Here is a 20,833-nt window from a genome sequence, read left to right on the forward strand (position 1 = left end):
ATTTACTTACAATAAAATATTATTAAATAATAAAATAAGTTTATTATATTTAAGCAGCAAATGCACTTTTAGTTTTAAGTGAAATAGGTCTATCATTATAGAAAAATAGGTATATATATTTTTTTTACTATTTATTTATTTTTAATTTTTATATTATTAAAACAAAATTAAATAAAACAATAAAAATATATAATAAAAACCATAACTAATTATTTTTCTACAGGCTAAAATACAACTTTATAAACACACAAAAAAAGCAGTGTTAAAAATTATGATGCTACATAAAAAGTACCTATAACATATAAAACTCTATTAAAAACTCTATTAAAAACTCTATTAAAAACTTTTTCACTAGTTTTAAGTTCTGATCAGGGATATACTGGTTTAACTAGTGAATGTAGTAAAATGTGCTGTAATGTCTCATTAAATGGTCTCTGTAACAGTTTGTCAAGCAGAGCTTTGAGGTCTAAACTAATATTCCACATTTTAGTAAAAACCAGGGGCACTAATCTCACCTGCAAGCAGCTGAAACCTGCAAACAGGTAGTGAAAGATCATGACGTCACTGTTAACAGCCATGAGCCCCAGCAACCAGGTGGCACTGATGAGCAGTAAGAGCAGGAAGGCCATCCGCAGAGCAGGACTGTAATTATAAACACATACACACAAATACATAAACACATAAGATATGTATAGATATAAAAATGTAATAAACTCAGAACATGACATCGCAGGTTTATTCTACCCATAGAAACATTTAGAAAATGTAATGGAGTGTATGGTGTATGGACTCACATGGCTCCTGACTTCTCATAGCTCCTCTGCCTGCGTCCACACGAAGCCTTTGCTGCCATAATGAATATTACTACGTTTACCTGCAGAAGAAAAAGCAAGAATTTAAGCTACAGTCTAGTGAAATAAACGTGTTGTTATCAGGTTTAATTAATTTTTATATCTTATCAGTATGTCCTTGTTGTGTTTATAAAAAAAACTATTACAGACGTAAAAAAAGGGCCACAGTCCAAAAAGTATAACAGCTTTGTTATAGAACATGTTCTTTAAAAGTTATATACTTTTTCTGTTGCATTAAATATAACAGTCAATAAGGTTAGACATATTAGTGTCTGAAATTTGCTGCTGTGTTTTTGCATTGCAGCTACAAGGCTAATATAGCTAACAAGCTATATCATACACTACTGTACATGCTACACACTAACAAACTACAGTATAATAGCTAACAAGCTTTTACTGCTAATATTGCTTACAGGCTGTCTTCCAATCTTCATTACAAGCTAATAAGCTGTATTACAGCATACTTATAGCTAATAATGTGTAGTACTGTTAGCACCGTGCAGCATGAATGCCTAAATCATTAAAAATTCGCCTCAATTTGTACCAAGTTAATTCTAATTTGAGGGGTTACATTATAAAGAAGCAGAATGTGTAGAGGGAGACTGGTGCTTTGGTGTACTGACCAGCACAACAACAGCGATGGGACCAGCAAAGCTCCAAATCAGGGTGTCGTGGACGGAGAGCCAGCAGAAATCAGGGTTACCATAGCCCTGTGGATCCAAACCTACAGCCAGACCTGCAGAAACAAATTAATTATACAGTAAATGCACAATAATGATTGTATATAATATGTATTATTGTCTTAAAGTAGCTAAAATTACCATAATAGTTATCAATATGTAGTTATTTAGTTAGAATAATAACGCAAATACTTTGTATTAATACGTGTAACTCATCCAATATGTACTTTATCCTACAGAGTACATGCACACAAACACACACACACACACACACACACACACACACACACACACACATAAACACATAAACACAGGAAAGGTAGAGGAGTGTAAGAGCAGCCTGGACTCTATTATCCGAGTGTCTTTCTACTCCGGCTTTGAGTTCCTGCCAGAGCAGTAAGTGACACCACCATACGACACAGAAGCAAAAAACAGCAAAGTCCATCAGAGCAGAGGAAGAGCTCCAACAGGAGATAAAAGAGAGAAAGAAAAAGAGAGAGAGAGGGAGACACACAGAGAGACAGACAGAGAGACAGACAGAAAAAGCCCTTTCCCACAGGGATCACACACACACACACACACACACACACACACACACACACACACACACACACACACACACACACACACACACACACACACAAACACACACCGCTCAAAGTAGAGTAGAGGCGAGTTCCAGCACGACACAGTGGGTGTGTGTGTGGTTTGTGTTTAGTACTTGTAGATGTTGCTATATATTGCCTTTCTGTATGTAAGGAATATGAATCTTTTCTTTTCATTATTGTCATTATAAGATATTTATTGTTTGTGTAATGGGTATACTGTGTATATTGTACAGTGCATGATGTAATTTACAGTACATGTTCCTAATATGTTTTCTGCTTATTGCTAAAATGACTGTGAATAAAATCTTGTGTGATGCATTACGAGATTTTGTCTCTATGACCTTTTATACACACCTCTTTTTTTATAATTTTATTTCTAATTTTTCCCGTTTCCCCTACTTTACACTGCAATTAACCAACCCACTCATTAGGACTCCCCCTATCACTAGTAATGCCCCAACAGAAGGGTGAAGACTAGCACATGCTTCCTCCAAAACATGTGAAGTCAGCCGCCACTTCTTTTCGAGCTGCTGCTGATGCAGCATTGCCGAGCAGCATCACAGCGCGCTTGGAAGAAAGTGCAGCGGCTTGGTTCTGATACATCAGCTCACAGATGCCCTGTGCTGCAGACATCACCCTAGGAGTGATGTGGGGAGAGAGCGCCATCCACCAACCTGTGCTAATCAATAACAGAAGAGTGCGTCAAAATATTTCATGTCTGTGTGAGTGTGTGAGTGTGTGAATGTGTGCGTGAGTGTGTTTGTGTCACTGACCTGTGATAATAGCAGGGATGCCCCAGCCGATGGCGTAGTAAAAGCGCATGTGGCCGTGGTTGATGTTGCGCATCTCAGTCAGCATGCGGTAAATGTGTAGCCCCTCCACAAACATCCAGGCAAACGTACACATGTAGAAGAAGTGCAGTAGAATCGCTATCACCGTACACACAAACTGCAGAGAGAGAGAAGGAGAGAAGAGACAACACAATATTTGTTAAACTAGACTTATTATTGAGAAAGAAAAAATGAGAAAAAAAAATATTGCACTATAAGGCTGTGCAATAACTGTAATTCTTAAAAAAAAAAAAAAATCAAATGAGCGCAAGATATTAGACTACACAGATTTCTCTCCTGTTTATTTGGGCGAGTAAAGTACTTCCGCTTATTTACAGTAAACTTTGTAGATTTTTACTAAGGCAAGCCCACTTAGCTTGTTTTAACAAGGTAAACACACAGTCTACAGGCTGATAATACTCACCTCTGAATGGCGAAAGAGCTAGAGCTTAGCGTGGTTGGTGGCTAATGCTCCAGCAGTGCTAGCTGGGGTTAGCAGCATGCTACAGGCCAATAATACTCACTTAAGACAAAAGAGCTAATGCTAATACTGCTGCAATCTCGAGTCTCGGTGCTGAAGAAATAAACTGAAACTATATAACAGTGCACTTTAGCAGAGTAGGTTTCCTGCTCCTTACATTCTGACTGGCAGAATTCATACATAAGGTGCACTGGATTATAAGGCGCACTAATGATTTTTGGGGAAAATTATAATATTTATTTATTTATTTATGTCTTTTACCTTCTGGCTATCTCCCTTTAGTAGTTAGACTGTTATAGCCAGGTCTGCTAGAGTTGTCTTATAATGTTCATGTTCTTTACACTCTTGCAGTACTTTCTTTGAGTGCCTACTCGAATGACTGCCTACGTGCTACCCTCCTCAATAATGTTTTTTATGTTGGTATTTTGTCTTATTACAAGATTTCTGTGAAGATGGTTTACAACAATATTGTTTGCATATAAATGTATTACAAATCTGAAATACAGAAAAAAAGGGAGAAAGAAAATAAGAAAAGAGTGTGTATACGTTTTCGATGTTGGATTAGAGGATCTAAATCTTCTGCAGCCAGTACTGAGTACAGATCTACATATGACTTTGGCCAACAGCATTCCCCAAACACACACACACACACACACAAAACACAATTTAACGGCAAATTTAACTTATTATATGGTTACAAAACTGGGTGTGAGCTCAATACCAATATCTGAAAGGCGGATCATGTCTTTTTGTTCAAAATTACACAGTGTGTGTGCCTCCCAATAAACACCAGTCCCAGCTTGTCTCTGTGGTAAAGCCCCACAGGGTGAGGTCACAGGGTGAGGGGGGGCACTTAGACTACAAAGTGTGGCTCCACAGCCTCGGGACTAACTCTAATAATACATAAACCTGCCCATCACTCTTGTTTCACAAAAACGTTGTGAGGTTGGTCCTCCATGAGCATTAATGAGCCAAAGGTGCTTCACTGTTGGTAAGTACTGACCACTGCAAAACAGGAATACCTTACAGTGACCCAGTCACCTAGAGCAGCAAAGGTTGGTTCTTTTAAAAATGTTTCTTAGACTTCAACTTCAGAAATGAAACGTCTCATTCATCTGGCACCCACTATCAGACCTAACTCCAAGTCCCATAATTCAAGTCCCCTTGTTATGAGCATGTTGACCCACTGACCAAGGCTGTTCAAACTCACTTACAAGATTACACCTCAAAACATATACAGCTGTGGGGGTTTCAAAGCTTTTTACTGAGGTAACACTTTGTTATTAATCTACGTACTGCTATCATGTGACTTTTGCTGTAAAAATATTAAAATAGCAAGAAACTGGCTCCACAAATATATTTTAGTATATATATATATATATATACATATCAGTGTCTCAAAGATCAGTGTCTCAGAAAATTGGAATATTACATAAGACCAAATGGTACTTTTGGCACTGTGGGCCAAGTCCTGCTGGAAAATGAAATCCACATCTTAATAAAAGTTATCAGCAGAGGGATTTTCTGGAAAAACACTGCACTGATTTTGGACTTGATATAATAAAACACAGGGGAGCAACACCAGAAGATGCCATGTCTCTCCAAACCATCACTGATTGTGGAAACGTCACACTAGACCTCACTTTTTTTAGTAACTATTAAAAAAGCATTACTACTAATAGTGGGTAAACATTATTACTGTGCTTTTCTCCTAGTAATTCTTCTACAGATCCCCCTGATCCATTCATTAACCTGCACCTAAAAGCCTTAAAAAGTGACTGCCTCAAGGGCTGAAAAAGAACTGCATAAAGAAGGTTTTCTCCAAACACTAGAGCAGAGGTACAGCCTTAAAACTCTCTGGAATATTCAGTAAACTTGTGGTTTATGTGTATTGTGTTACTCATTGGCAAACTGACATCCTCTTCAATCTCGAATCCAGCACGAGTGCTCAATCAATTTGCTGATACATGTCATCTAATCTAACCTATATTACAGGATATCTGAGGTGCTTTAGCATCTATTCATGACAGCTTAGCTCCTGTCAGTTTACAGACTTCTTCTGCCTGGGGCCAACAACTCAGAGCTTTATACCTAACAGAAATTCACTCTATAGCTCGAAACCCAGTCTTAATCCAGTCAGCCTTCCAGGCATGAACATTGTGAACAGTTTGTGTGGGTGGGTGTGTATGAGGGCCAAAAGTATAATTACAGGGATTCTATGTGTACCAATGAAATGGCTCCTTCCTATTCGGCGGTGAATCACGAGAATGTAAATAGATGCTCCAGGTTATTCCCAGCCATTTGTCAACAGGCTTCAGTGTGGCCTAACCCATCACTACACAGCTCCTAATTAAAGTCTAAACATGTAATTACTGCTGCTTCACAACGGGAACGGGCAGAGAGTAAGACAGTGTTAAAACCAAACTAACCAAAAGTGTCCCTCTAACTAGAACATGCCAAACTAGAAGTCTCCAAAATCTTCAATTTGAGAACTACTCTTTCTATAAATAAAATAAAAGCATGAGGATACAATTACTGTTTCTGGCTCCTAAACTCTAAGTGAACAAAGGCTTCTTAAAGGGGCTTCGCAAAGAAAAATATGTAAAGTCAGGCTTTTAGCAATCTCACACAGCCTGTGCACTGATCAGCTGTAACATTATAACTATTGACAGGTAAAGTAAATAAAACTGACTTAAAGCAACACTCTGCATGTTTTATTTGTTGTATTTATGGATCTCTGATAAATAGCGTTGTGCCACATTGTACTGTACCAAAAACAGCTCTGGAAAAAATCAGTTTCTGAATCAGTTTCTCTGATTTTGCTATTTATAGGTATATGTTTGAGTAAAATGAACATTGTTGTTTTATTCTATAAACTACAGACAAAATGAAAATAAGTTCAGAAATCAATATTTGGGATAACCCTGTTTTTTAATCACAGTTTTCATGCATCTTGGCATGTTCTACTCCACCAGTCTTACACATTGCTTTTGGATATGTTTATGCCTGCACTCCTGGTGCAAAAATTCAAGCAAATCAGCTTAGTTTGATGGCTTGTGATCATCCATCTTCCTCTTGATTATATTCCAAAGATTTTCAATTTGGTAAAATCAAAGAATCTCATCATTTTTAAGTGGACTGAGCTGTATATTATGGCACAGTAATATCAAAAAGGAAATCCATATCATAGTATATTTTTTTGGAACTGTTTTTTTTTTTTTTTTTCAGTTTATATGCATGCATTTAACAGGGCTTTCACGGCAATATGTAGATATGGTGGCTGCCTTAAGGACATTCGCCCCCTGCCTTGACAATGACCATGCCATTTTTTTCCGAATTTATTTCATAGATGTTTATGTAAGTCATGTTAATGTACTAGTATACACAATATAGAGAAAAGTCTATATATTTTTTTGTTTCTGCTTAATGTTTAAAGCTGTTGTACTTATATTAATTAAATTTTACATTTATTTTGTTGCAGTAGTATATCCTTAAAAATAATAAAACACATTAGCATTTTTTTTCATATTGCCAAGAACATAGTTATTGCAAAAATAACCTGAAATATTGTGATATTTGTTTAATATTGTGTAATTACACAACAAGTATGTATAAAAGTATTTTTAAAACAAGACTTTTGGATTGGGTAGATAAAGACGACAGTAAGTTTGCTGCTCTAAATCTTCTCCATGTTGGCAGTAGTTTTTGTATCAGCATTATTAGCAGCTTTGCATTGAGGTATACAGCAAATGCTGTCAGAAACACATGTGACATGGCCAGAAAATCTCCTGGGAAAACCTTCTTACTAGACAACTTTGTTTATTTGGCTTTGCTGGGTTAGTCACAGAAGCACACTGATGACATATATCACGGGACACCATTGAAGGTGGAGTCCACATCTATAGTATGTTTTTATAACAAACATTACAGTGGTAACTAAAGCAGAGGGGCTCACCGGGTTGTCCGTCTGGTTGATGCCGATGAGGAAAACGAGTTCGGAGAAGAAGAGCGCCGCCACCAGGTTCTTGTGGATGCTGTGCAGGTTGGAGCGGAGCTTTCGCAGGATGGCCAACAGGATGAAGGTGATCAGCAGAGCCAACAACGAGGCTGAAACCGTGGTGTAGGTTACTATCTTCAGGGGCAACACATCTCCATGCTAAGAGAGAGAGAGAAAAAGAGAGAGAGAGTTACTGTTTAGATGTGAGGTGAACATGTTTAATACACTAATACTCCCCCCAGCCAAATATTTATCCTCCTGGGTGAGTGTTGGAGGACTAAAGCTAGCTGAACACTAGTGAAAGGTTAAGTGGCGAAGTGGCCTTTGCTGGTACCTCTCTCTTGGAGATGTCCATGAGCACGGCGAAGCTGGTCATGTGGTTACACTGGCAGCTGATGTGGGTTTTGTTTCTGGAGACAAGTTCACAACCTTTAGAGGACCAGCCTCCGGTCCCTCCGATCCTGAAACACACACACACAGAAACACAGAGATATGAGTCTGGTTTACTATAGAGCAGGTCACGGTTCCACACACAGATCTCTAATGAATGTTCAGTACATTTATGCTGTTTGTCTGTTTCTCTTAACCAAAGAAATAAATTTACATCCAAATTAAGGAACGTAGCAGTATTATTATTTGGTGTGTTGGTGTTAGCCAAGGAATCTAATGCTATTCTTTTTACAGGGTGTTTTTTTTATTGTTATGTAAGATGCTACACCACTACCACCAAAAAATATACATATGGCAACACTACAAAATAAAGGCCATAAACATCACTTCAACAAAATAATAAACATTGTTAAAGGGTTAAATAATGTCTCAACTAATTATTAAATGACAATATTTAATCAATTATTAAGCATTATTACTGCTAAGTGTTAATGCTTAAGAATGTTGTAAATATCAATGAACTGAGACACTTAAAAAAGTTGAATTACTAAAACAATTGCAAAATTAATATTTTCAATAGTATTAATCTACTTTATTAAGTTTTCATTAATGACTGTTTATTCATTACTCTTTATTTTTAAACCCTAGGCAAAAATCATTACAATTACTAAAATGTAACCCTTTTTATTTTACCTGTATTTAACCTTTAACCTTTATTACTGTTAATGCAAAAATACAAAAATGACTAAAATAATTGCTAAAAAAAATGAATTTAGTTTATGACGCCTTTCTTAATTACTGCCTCTCTTTATTTATAAATCTTTATGTCTTAAACTAAAATTGAACTCTTTTTATTTAAATTTTAAACTTTATTACTGCTAATGCAAAAATAAAAAATACTAAAATAATTGCTAAAAAATTTATTTAGTTTATTATGCCTTTATTTTTTTACTGCTACTTTATTTATAAAACAAATATTTAACCCTTTTATTTAACCTTTAAACTTTATTACTGTTAACGCAAAAATACAAAAATTACTAAAACTTAGTTTATTATGCCTTGTAACCCTTTTTTTATACTTTATGACTCGTTTATGATTAGTTTTATTACTGCTTATTCACCAATCGTTTATTTCAAGTTTACCTTGTTTTTATTCATTGCTGTCTGTTTTTGGTTATAAAACATAGGTAAAATATGCTAAACTGTTCCTCTCTTTTAACCGTTTTAAACTGCATGACTAATTATAATACTGTTATTAGAAGCAGTATTATTAGTAATATATACCACCAATGTTTTTATATCATTAGTGTATAAGTAATGGTAGGTGTTTGGATGTGTGTGGTGGTGGAGGGTTTGCAGGGACTCACGCGATGGAGTGGTTCCAGAACACACACACAGGTTTGGACCGCTCTTCTGTCTCCAGCAGTGTGTAGTCGAGTGTGATTGGTCGCTCCAGAGGCATGGAGAGGGGCTGGCCTTCGCTGTGTACCGTAGTGCTGACGATGGGAGTGTTGATGACTGGCCGGATGGGCAGTCTGTGGAGAAAGTTGATTGTAAATTGTAGACAAAATTTCTTTATTAATTGTATTTATTTATTTAACATACTGGAAAAAATACATTTACATATTCTGCATTTAATCATTTTGCTAAATATTAAATTAGGATATAATATGTGCGTGTGTGCAAAAGAATTTAAGCAAAATATTCAAATACACAGAAACACATCAGTTTAGGTGAAAACACAGATAACAGAAGTCGCTAAGGGACAGATAAAGCAATGACAGAATAGTAGGCTGAGTCAGGAAAGAGAGCCCATAATAGAAAGATGGTGACACTGATGCCCTAAACACACCCGCTTAGATGCTCCATGTTGCCTGGCAACTGGCCAAACGCTCTCACAATAAGGTACAGTGTTCAGTATCAGTAGGCACAGCTGTCTAATAGCAGCTGTCGTAAATATTTGGACACGTTGGCCTCATAAAAACAAACCGCCGCTAAAGTTTGGGTATCATGTGAATGGTATGTTGTAATTAGGCTGAGCGCTCTGACCGGGATGAAGAGGGTTTAAACCCCAGAGCTGTCGGTGTTTACTGAAGATACAGGCCAGTGTGTTCAGCTGTGCTGGTCAGTGGAGCTACAGAGAGTGGTCAGGAACTGGTAGGGGTCAATTTAAATCAGCAGGATGACGACAGCAGAGTAAAGTTTAATGATGTAAAAAGTGAATAAAATGCTGGCAGCATTTATCAGAGTACAGTACAGAGTACAGTGTATTCTCCTATTCATAAATTTATATGATCTAAAATATAATGAAATATTGGACTGAATATATATATATATATATTTTCAAGATGATGTAAAAATGATCAATAATGACAAAAAATGTGTTGATCAATAACATTTTTGCATAGTTATTTTTTATTTTAGGGATACATAAAAATGTACCTTTTTGTAAAGAAATATATGTCTACACAAATTTATTTCTTTGGAATGTACAAAAGTTCACCAAAAAGTTATTTATTATTTATTTTTCATTTTAGGGATACATCGAAATAGACATTTCTGGCCAAAATAAAATGAAAAAATGTTTAACATGGTTTTAACCTTTTTTTTTTGCCAGTTTTCATTTATTTTTCTACTTTTTTACCACTACATAAATTACATGGGCTAAATGTATTTTGTCTTTCTATATAAAAAGCAATTACAAAAGTGTGTGTTTACATTTTTTTATTGAACGTTTAACATGATAGCTAGTTGAGATTTTTATTAAGTCATCAAAAAAATATTTTGCTATTCATCAAAATCCCAAAAAACATTAATTTGCCATGTTTGGCCAAATATCTGAAGTATTTCTAATTTATTTATTGCCAATAATGGGCCCTTTCAATAAAAAAAAAACATATCAACCATTTCTACCTTTTAGGAGTTATTTTAACTTAGATTAAGGTTTTATTTTACTTTTTTTCTTCATAATTAATAAAATATATGTCTAAAAAACACTTTTTAGTTTTTGGAGAGTAAAAAAAAAAAAGATTTCTTCCAAAAGGGAGAAATAGATGATGTATGTTTTTATTGTTGGAAGGGCCCAATTATAAGTATACTGCATACAGCAGTTGGAGTATTTCCTTAAGTTCATTCATGATAAAAATGTGTACCAAATGCAAAGATCAGTTTAAATTATATACACATATAACTACTATGGTGATACAAGAATTTAGTGTGATGGCGAAAGAGTTCAGAATGGAATTGTACCTGAGACTGCGGCGGTCAGGGTCAAAGCGCTCAGGCAGCAGCTGCCCCAGAGAGCGGTAGACGATGACCGCGGCCACAGGGAAAGGAGGAGGACCCTCAGCCTGTCTCCTGCTCCTCTGGACCTCAGAGTGGTCTTCCTCATTTGAGGTAGTCTGAACTGCTGGCTTCTCTGTTGCAGTTGCTGCACTGAAAACTGGGTATAAGAAAGGTTTACATACAGGTTTTAGAGGTATATACATACAGTAGGTCTCCAGCATATTCAGTCATGTGCAACAGATTGTTTATACCTGGTTAAATTACATGTGTAAAAATAGCAGTAAACAGGTGTGCACCAACAAACTGCGGCATTAACTGTACAGCTCTGGAACAAAATAAGAGACCACTTAAAAATGATGAGTTTCTTTGATTTTACCAAATTGAAAACCTCTGGAATATAATCAAGAGGAAGATGAATGATCACAAGCCATCAAACCAAGCTGAACTACTTGAATTTTTGCACTAGGAGTGGCATAAAGTTATCCAAAAACAGTGTGTAAGACTGGTGGAGGAGAACATGCCAAGATGCATGAAAACTGTGATTAAAAACAAGGGTTATTCCACCATCAGTAGTTTATAGAATAAAACAACAATGTTCATTTTACTCAAACATACACCTATAAATAACACAATCAGAAAAACTGATTTAAAAACTGAAGTTCTCTCGTTTTTTTTTCCTGAGTTGTACATTAGTGTATATATTACCTCTGAAATCTGTGGGTCTGTAGTTAAACTCTGGAAACAGGACTGATGATTTCAGGTCTTTGGGATATTCCTCTTTGATCTTCTGGAAGTGAGGCATCTTTGCCTCCTCTGGACTGGAGGAGTCGAGGTAATCCACAGCCAAAACTATAAGGAAGATACAAATGAAATAAATGAATAAACTTAACAATTATTTTTAATAATAGTAAAAACTCAAAATAATTAATTACAGTACTGGCATCCAGAACATATAATCAGATAATCAGCTGTGACTCACTCATGTTGTGTGTGACGATGGTGAAAGGTTTGAGGTAGGTCTTCCTCATATTGCGAGCCACAGTGTTGGCATACTCCTCAAAGTTCCTCAGCAGGTGGGCGGTCCCGCCATCTGTTCTCTGGATGTGATCCCAATGATCTTTATTGCTGGGGTCCAGGATGGCACTGCCCGCCTTCACAATGTGCTATGAAGATCCAAACATGCAGGTTACTTAAGCAATAGAGCATAAAGCATTTAATATAGTGAACAGGGAGTGGAAACTGTGTTTAAAAACTCCAGCAGCACTGCTGTGTCTGATCCACTTACACACTGTTAAGCTGATTTTTCAAAACTCAAAAGCAAAGTAAGGAAACATAGAATACTAAACACAAAAATGAGTTAACTGACTTGGAGACCTTTGTGTTGAGTCAACTATTTGCATTATGGGTGTGTCCTCCAGTTTCTGCCACCCATTAATATATATATATATTTTGTTGTAATAATTTGATGTTTTAATTTATGCTAACTTAAGTTAATTTTCCATTACCTAAAAACAAACCAGTTGCCTTAAAAGGTAAACTCAAGTAATTTTAACTTTTCCGGCCTCACAGTGTAACAAAAATTAAAAAGTTAAATCAACTTCCCCTTTAGTTTTAATAACTTTATGCTTTAAGTTATGCTAACCTAAGTTCGTATTACTTATTACTTAACGTTTTAAGGCAACCAGTTTGCTCAAATTTGAAGTAAATTCAACTTAAAGGTGCTTACAGTGTTATTCAAAAGTCTGAATGCACCAAGTTCCCAGACATTAAACCATACAGTGAGCGGCCTGCACATAAGAAAATCTATTCTAGTGTCCACAGCTAAGAGGACATGAATTCCCATAATAAACACATCATTATCTCATTGGCTCAGCGCAGCATTATATGCATTACTTATTTATATGCCAAACATACTTGTTCAGGACTTGGCCAAGCTGTTTTAACTATATAAATATGCTGACTTTGTGATTTGTCTAGTAGATTACATGTTAATCAGCATACAGGACTTATGTACTAGACAACTTAGAATGTTTTCTAGTGGAAAGTGAGAATCAGCAGCAGAACAAGCTAAACTGGATTTATAAATGATCTACATCTATGAGTCACACTTTCCCCATCATCTAATCATTAACTATGGGCTAAACTAACTCAGGCAATCATTTCTCATAAGAGAAACAAAAGCCCATAGAGTAAGCAGGAGGAGTAAGAAAAACTAACTCAGTGAAACTGGCTGATTAGCACAATACAATATTAACTCATGTTTGGTTATGGTTGATGGTGGGGAGAAGGGTCAAACCTCGTTGAAGTTGGCGTCCTTCATGGCAGCCAGATCGAAGCCCTGCTGCTGGCTCTCGTACTGCAGGACCCGGGAGATCAGGTGGAAGGCTGTTTTCACGTCGTTGCCATAGAAGGACTTGGTCTGGATGGTGGCATTGTGGAGCATTTGGGCAATGTCCTTCGACTTCTGTCCGTCCATTCTGGACTCGTTACGATGCATCTCTTCATTCTGCAGCACAGAGAGGAACGGAAAGAGAGAGGGCAGCACAATCAGTGGCAAGATCTACTGCGATAGTTCCAGAGTTTGATCATCTAAGCTTCTGTATGACATTGAATGACATCTGGCCTAAAAATGCCTGAAAAATGGACAAATGTTGAAGAACATTCGTGTAACATTAGAAAAAAATGTGTCCAAAATGTTGTCAGTTAATATTAATAGTTAATATTACACATTTTGTGAGAATAGTAAAGGCTAATTTAGCTTGTTTACAGACCTTTTAGTTACTGTGAGTAATTTTCTGTAGTAAAAGTTAAAATTTTCAAGTGAATTAAAAACAGTTTGCTAGTTATAATCTGAATATGATAAAATATCTAGAAACTATAGTATAAAATCATAGTATACAAAAATATAAAAATATATAGTATTAAAAAGTACAGTTTAAAAAAAGTTTATTTTTTTTATTCTAGTATAAATTAGTCTTTTAACATTGTACAACTAGAAAAATATGATGTAAAATAAAACAAAAATAACTTCACATTTGTGGAGATATATTAAATGTCTGATATGTCTAGAATGTGTAGGAGAAACATCATGTACATTATACAATATTAAATAATATATTATCTGCTGTGAAAAAAAAATGTTTTGCTATGTCAATACAGTACCAGTTTGTTTCCTAGTTACAAATTTTAAACAATTAACAAATGTCTAAACTATGTACAACTGAAGAAACATTAAATACAACATAATTTTTTGTAGTCCTAATTTTGTAAAATAAATATTGTACAGCTAGACACATTACATAAAATATATTTTGTCTAGTTAAAAATAGTTTTTAAACTAAATACAACTAGAGAAATGTTATAGAAAATAAAACAACAAAAATGTCTGGTATATCTAGAATGTATAGGAGAAAAATAATGTATATTATATAAAATATATAAAATAATATATTATTTGCTGTGAAAAAAAAAACAATGTTAAACTATGTCAATACAGTACCAGTTTCTTCAGGTGGGAGAAAGTGACGGTGGTGCAGTTGAAGAGTTCGGGAGGCAGCCAGCCGTTCTCATCGCTGCAGTGTCTGACGGCAGTGCCTTTAATAGAGCAAACAGAAGAAAACAGATCAGAAACTCAACAGAGTCCTAATTAAATGTTCTCTTGCACAGTCCTGATGTGGAGGTAATGACATTTTGTTCCTTAATTAGTGCAGAAGGCCTACAGGAGAGGGATGAACCACACAAAGACAAAGAAAACCCAGAGGAGGCTGAGTAACTGAGGCACTCAGGGTGGAAAGGAGCCCAAATGATATCAGGTCAGTGCTCTTCCAGCTCTTCCAGCTCAGCACTGCCAGGAATACTTGTGTGACTTTTCTAACAGAACAGTAGCCTTAGCTGAGGCCCATCGTCCACAGAGGTCATTTACTGGCTCTGGGGTGAATGTGACTCTGTGCAAACCTTGCCAAGCCCACCCTTTACAATACGCTGTGTTTAGCCAACGGATCCCTCAGGAGACAAGGCCTCATTAACATTCGTTTACCCGCCCAATGAAAGGAGCTAATGGCAGGGCTGTGCCAGTGTGAGGGTTCAGTGAAAAGGGTTGGTGGGATAAATAAGAGCATAGAAGAGCATGGCAAAGCAGAGGGGCTAAAAGCTAAGGCAACAGGTCTGAGCCATGGTCAATAACAGCTCTATCAGTGTGCCAAAGTTGCAAAAAAGGAGATTTAACACTGAAATGTGTAACAAAATGTGTGTATTCAGACTCACAGGGCTCTACTGGTTATAATGCAGCTTATAGCCTTTTATGAGTGATCAATAACTTCTCCCAACAAAGGGGTTCTTGGACAAATATGTTCTGGTTTTCAGCCCTACAGTGACACTGATATGTATGAGAAATGCTAAAACTGTCCAATTATAGTTGGGTTAGATTTTAGATGTGAGCCACCTTTTATAAGGTTTGAAACAAATGCTGAAATGCCTCTTAAAATGTGCCGCCGCTCCACAGCCTAAATTGTCAAATCTAACCAACTATATATCTAAGCTTGAAGCGAACCATCCAAACTTTAAGAAGAAGGAAAACATTGGTAAACGTATGTATTTATCAGTGATTGCACACCTTAGAAGACTTCCTTACAAAATTGCAGAGGGTATAATGCAAGATGAGTTCACGTTGTGAAAATTAATTAATTTATTTTTCTTGGGTTTACCTGTTTTGAGATCAACTGTTCTGCAATTGGGTTCAACAACCCTCTGGGCTGCGGTCTCCATTCCATTACACTTTGTTTTCCAAAACAGATTTTTTTTTTTGTGGCACGCTTAAATATCTGGCACACGGCCAAACTTAATTTCCGACCCCTGATGTATAGCATAGCACACATTCACTGTATACACTGTATAACAGTAGACATCAAAAACTCTTCAGCTCTTTGTAGAAAAAAGCCCGCACCAAAGCACTCACCAATAGATCCCTTGGGGCAGTTGATAGCAACTGGACGGCCAAATTTGGTCCTGGGCCACCAGATTTCAGCATCAAAGGCCTTGGGGCAGCCCTCATAAACAACTGCAGGACAGAGACAAAGTACATTTAAGCTCTATGTACTCTTAGTACAAATACAAATACTCTTAAACAAGCTACATGTTTTAATTCAGGTAGGTAATAATGACGCAACACACATACCCTCACAACCAGTGGAGGTAACTTCAGCAAAGGGGTTGTCACAGCGGTTACACTGTCGGCCGATCACACCCGCCTTGCAGGGGCACTGCCCAGTGTGCGGGTCACAGGTTCTGGAGCTGGCGCCGGTGAAGAAGCAGTCACACGGGTAACAGGTGTCACTGCCTTTGGGCCGGTAATAGTTGTCCTGTGAGGAAGGCAATGGTAAATAACTATGATATTAAATATCTGACTTTAGGCATAAAACAAGCTAAAAATATAGGACAAAATAATTAAAACAGCCATTTAAAGAGCCATATGGTGTATAACCAGTGTACCTTGCATCGACACTCTCCAGTGGTCTTGTTGCAGTCTGGATTGAAGCCTTTGTTGACGTCGCAGTCGCAGGGTCCGCACATCGGGCTGCCCCACCAGCCCCTGGGGCACGGCTTCTCCACCCTGATGGAGCACAGACACACAGAGAAGTGAGCTCACAGCTGCATCTTATTTAGATAAGCTGACCATAATCTTTCAGGACTTTTTAGTACAAGCTCTGTACATCTTTATTTGTACAGAGGCTCCAACCCAGACAGATGCTCCTGAAAACCTGCAGCTGCTTTATCAGGTGTTCTGTATTAGGGTAAGTAAGTAGGTGAAGCAGGATCTTATCTGAAATGGTACTATTATATAATCGAACACTCACCGCTAGTTAATGGAAAACACACTGGCACCAACTAGCTTAGCTGATCAGCTTGGGATAGACAGAAGAGGAGGGTCACTGTGCTCGTACTGTGTAAGATTCAGTGGCATTTTGGAGCAGGAAATATTGAATTTAATAAGTGGTGTGTCTACAGGTAGATAGATAAAGGAAGGCAGGAAGATAAAGAGTTGGGTAGATAGGTAGTTTGGTGTATAGGTGGGTAGATAGATAGTTAAACAGGCAGACAGAGAGGTAAGTATATACTGTATTTTTCATACTATAAAGCTCATTTTTATTAAGAACAGTGGTGAGAAACAGGAGTGTAGCCATATTTTACTTATAATTCATCAGGTCTCTAATCCTGTAAAGCTAAACTTAAAGTTAAGTAAACAAAACTGTAATTCTTAAAAAAATTAAAAATAAATAATTTCAGAACAGTCAGACAAGTCAAACGAGCGCTGGTTGTTCATCTACAAAGATTTTTCCCTTAAAAAACTGTTTATTTTGGTGAGTAAAGCATTTCTGTTTATTTACAGTAAGCTTAGATTTCCAGATTTCCACTAAAACTGGAGCATTAGCGGCTAACCGCTAGCACTTAGCTGAAACTCCTGCATAACTCTGTACTTCTGCAGAGTGGCTTTACTGCTCCTTACAACCTGACTGATAAAATTCATACATAAGGTGTACTTGATTATAAGGCGCACTGATGATTTTTGGGAAAAGTAAAGGATTTTAAGTGTGTCTTATAGTGTAAAAAATACGGAAAGTATATGTGTAAGTTGATATATAGGTCGATAGATAGGTAGATAGACAGGTAAGTAGGCCTAGATAGAGCAATATTTACATAGAAAGATGTAGAGGAAGGTTGATATATAGGCTGGTAGGCAAGTAAGCAAGTAGGCAGGCTGGTAAATAGGTAGGTAGCTGGGTGAGTAGGCAGGTACATAGGTATGTAGATTTAAAAAATTATAAGTTGGCACGTGGGTAGGTAAACAGGTAGGTAAGTAGGTAAATAGGTAAGTAGGTAGAAAGGCAAGTAGAAAAATAAGTCGTTTGGGTAGTAGACAGTCAGGTAGGCAGACAATTAGGTAGGTTGGACGTAGATAAAGAGGCTGGCAATTAGGTACACAAGAGGGTAGGTAGGTCAGTAAATAAGCAGAAAGTTATCCAAAAGCAGTGTGTAAGACTGGTGGAGGAGAGAATGATAACATGCCAAGATGCATGAAAACTGTGATTTAAAAACAGGGTTATTTCACCAAATATTGATTTCTGAACTCTTAAAACTTTATGAATATGAACTTGTTTTCTTTGCATTATTTAATTTCTGAAAGCTATGAGTCTTTTTTTATTTCAGTAATTTCTAATTTTCTGCAAATAAAATGACTATTTTAATTTGGAATTTGGGAGATATGTTGTCCATAGTTTAAAAAATAAAACAATTTTCTTATTACTCAAACATATACCTATAAATAGCAAAATCAGAGAAACTGATTCAGAAACTCAAGTAGACAGGTATGTAGGTAGATTAGTAACATTTGTGCTAGTTTATCCTCCTCAGCTTGGTGGTTCTAGGCTACAGAAGAAGATAATTTCAGTCTAGAATGATGGGTGGTTTTGTAGCGTCTATGAGGTTAAGTTATTTTGGGACAATTTGAACAAAAACATTCTTGCATGTCTGAGACAGTGCATTCACTCACACACTGGTAAGGCAAATACATACCCCACACAGAGTGTGCTTGTGCCATTTACCCAAGCCCTCCCTAAGTGATAACATACTTAAATGTTTCAGTTGAAGCTTCCTTTAGGAGCAAACCCACCCACAGAGAAAAGCTCATAACATCCTAATCTGCAGTCCATAGCCAGTGCTTTAGTTTAGGGTCTTTCATGCTCCTGCAGCTCCTAATATGGTAGCAAAGAGGCTTCAGTGCTGACATGCTAACTGCCCCTGTAGTTATCCACTCTTTAAACAACAGCCACTGAGGAGAAATAAAACCTCATACTTTCAGACACTGTAAAGAATCAATGTCCATGTATAACTCACTTCTGTTTGAGGGCCACGACTGCTTGTTGCCAGAAGTTTTAAATTTAGGGCTTAAGGCAGTTTAAAAGCAACTATGGAATCCACAACCTTGTGATTATTGATCCAACACTCCAACCACTGAGCCTCTACTGCTCTTAGCCAGCAGTATTAAATTTAGTGTAAACATAAGAGTTCAATAGTAGGAGCTTACAGTTAATGGGCATCAAACCTACAACCATGTGAACCATACTCTAGCACTGCAACAACCAATTAATGCTTCCACTAAACAGCAAGCATCATTTTATAGTAAAATCAAGGTCCCAAACAGAATATTTAGTGTCATGTTTGTGCTCATGGGCATCAAGCCTACAACCAAGTGATCAATAAGCCAGTGCTCCAACCACTAATCCACTGCTGTCACAAGGCTCAATAGTGGCGGTTTAATGGTCATGAGTATTGAACCCACAACCATGGGATCAATAACTCAGCACTGTCATGCTTGGTGGTTGAGGGTATGCAATCCCAACACTCTAACCACTGAACCTCTAGTGTTAAATTTAGTGTAAACTCATGGGCTTAACAGTGGCAACTTATTGTTAAGGGGCATTGAACCTATAACCACGTGAACTATATCTCAAGACTCCAACCACCAGTCCACTGGTCGTAGAAAGTAGTGTTAGATTTAGGGTAAACTCAAGAGCTCAATAGTGGTATATTAGTGGTCATTAAACCCCCAACCATGGGATCAAAAACTCAGCACTGTCATGCTTGGTGGTTGAGGGAATGTAATCCTAACACTCTAACCACTAAGCCTCTATGACTTACAGCCACCAGTGTTTAGTTGTTGAATTTTAGTGTAAACTCGTGTGCTTAACAGTGGCAGCTTGTTGTTAAGGAGCATTGAACCTATAACAATGTGAACTATATCCCAAACTGCAACCACAAATACAATGGTCCTTGAACGCAGGATTACATTTAGAGTAAACACAAGAACTCTATAGTGGCAGTTTAGTGGTCATGAGCATTGAACCCACAACCATGTGATCAATAACTTAGCACTGTCATGCTTGGTGGTTAAGAGCATGGAATTTAGTGTAAACTTGTGGGCTTAACAGTGGCATTGAACTTATAACAATGTGAACTATATCCAAGCGATAAAGTTAGATGAAATTCAAGAACCAAACAGTGGCAATTACAAAGCCTCCATGCTGCTAGGGCAGTGGTAAACTTAGGGTAAATCCAAGGACCAACAGTGGCTGCTTATTAGTTGTGGGCATCCAACCCACAACCATGTGATTATTAGTAAACTCTTACCACTGAGCCACTTCTACACATAGACAGCAGCAGTACATTTATGGCAAACTTAGTGGTTGTAAGTACTGAATTTGTGATCAACAGCATCCCTCCAGACAGCAGAGTATAGTTCAAGTTTAATTTCGGCTTGATAAATTCAGGGGAAAGGAGATACTGTGTAAACAGATGTCTGGTGTATCACCTAAAAATGTATGCTAGGTTAGGTCATATGACTGGAAATGACGCTAAAGAGATGAGAACAGCAACAGTGCATTAGAGGTTACAGTGCTAAGGAGAATGGGGGGGCATGTGTAGGCATGTGCTCTTCTGAACTGTGCTACTTCCCCCTGCTGTGTGGACCACAGCCAGGACAATGACACACACACACACACACACACACACATTCATATAAATACACTCATAACCAGCCTCAGGATAATTTCCAACGGGTCATAAATCACACAGGGGGGAATGCCGGTGCCCAGTGGAGTCAAAGATGAAAATGAAAATCACATTATTTCAATTTCAATATGAGAACACATGAGCATG

The 20,833-nt window shown here is 37.2% G+C and overlaps 1 protein-coding gene across 10 annotated transcripts in view; it reads right to left on the bottom strand.

Moving 5' to 3' along the window:
* Positions 1 to 20,833, bottom strand: part of celsr1a (cadherin EGF LAG seven-pass G-type receptor 1a) — a 140,268-nt gene that overhangs the window by 9,464 nt on the left and 109,971 nt on the right. For all 10 annotated transcript variants that reach the window (XM_022671340.2, XM_022671339.2, XM_049473648.1 and 7 more), the window contains 15 exons: positions 16,610 to 16,730; positions 16,296 to 16,479; positions 16,077 to 16,178; positions 14,622 to 14,716; positions 13,419 to 13,628; positions 12,102 to 12,285; positions 11,828 to 11,971; positions 11,087 to 11,279; positions 9,205 to 9,372; positions 7,782 to 7,908; positions 7,406 to 7,606; positions 2,913 to 3,087; positions 1,475 to 1,587; positions 795 to 874; positions 516 to 642 (listed from right to left, as the gene is read on the bottom strand). In XM_022671340.2, the coding sequence (XP_022527061.2) occupies positions 516 to 642; positions 795 to 874; positions 1,475 to 1,587; positions 2,913 to 3,087; positions 7,406 to 7,606; positions 7,782 to 7,908; positions 9,205 to 9,372; positions 11,087 to 11,279; positions 11,828 to 11,971; positions 12,102 to 12,285; positions 13,419 to 13,628; positions 14,622 to 14,716; positions 16,077 to 16,178; positions 16,296 to 16,479; positions 16,610 to 16,730 (2,224 nt within the window). The remainder of the gene's footprint in view (positions 1 to 515; positions 643 to 794; positions 875 to 1,474; positions 1,588 to 2,912; positions 3,088 to 7,405; positions 7,607 to 7,781; positions 7,909 to 9,204; positions 9,373 to 11,086; positions 11,280 to 11,827; positions 11,972 to 12,101; positions 12,286 to 13,418; positions 13,629 to 14,621; positions 14,717 to 16,076; positions 16,179 to 16,295; positions 16,480 to 16,609; positions 16,731 to 20,833) is intronic.

The sequence above is a fragment of the Astyanax mexicanus genome, chromosome 2 (assembly GCF_023375975.1).
Source record: "Astyanax mexicanus isolate ESR-SI-001 chromosome 2, AstMex3_surface, whole genome shotgun sequence".
Taxonomy (NCBI): Eukaryota; Metazoa; Chordata; class Actinopteri; order Characiformes; family Acestrorhamphidae; genus Astyanax; species Astyanax mexicanus.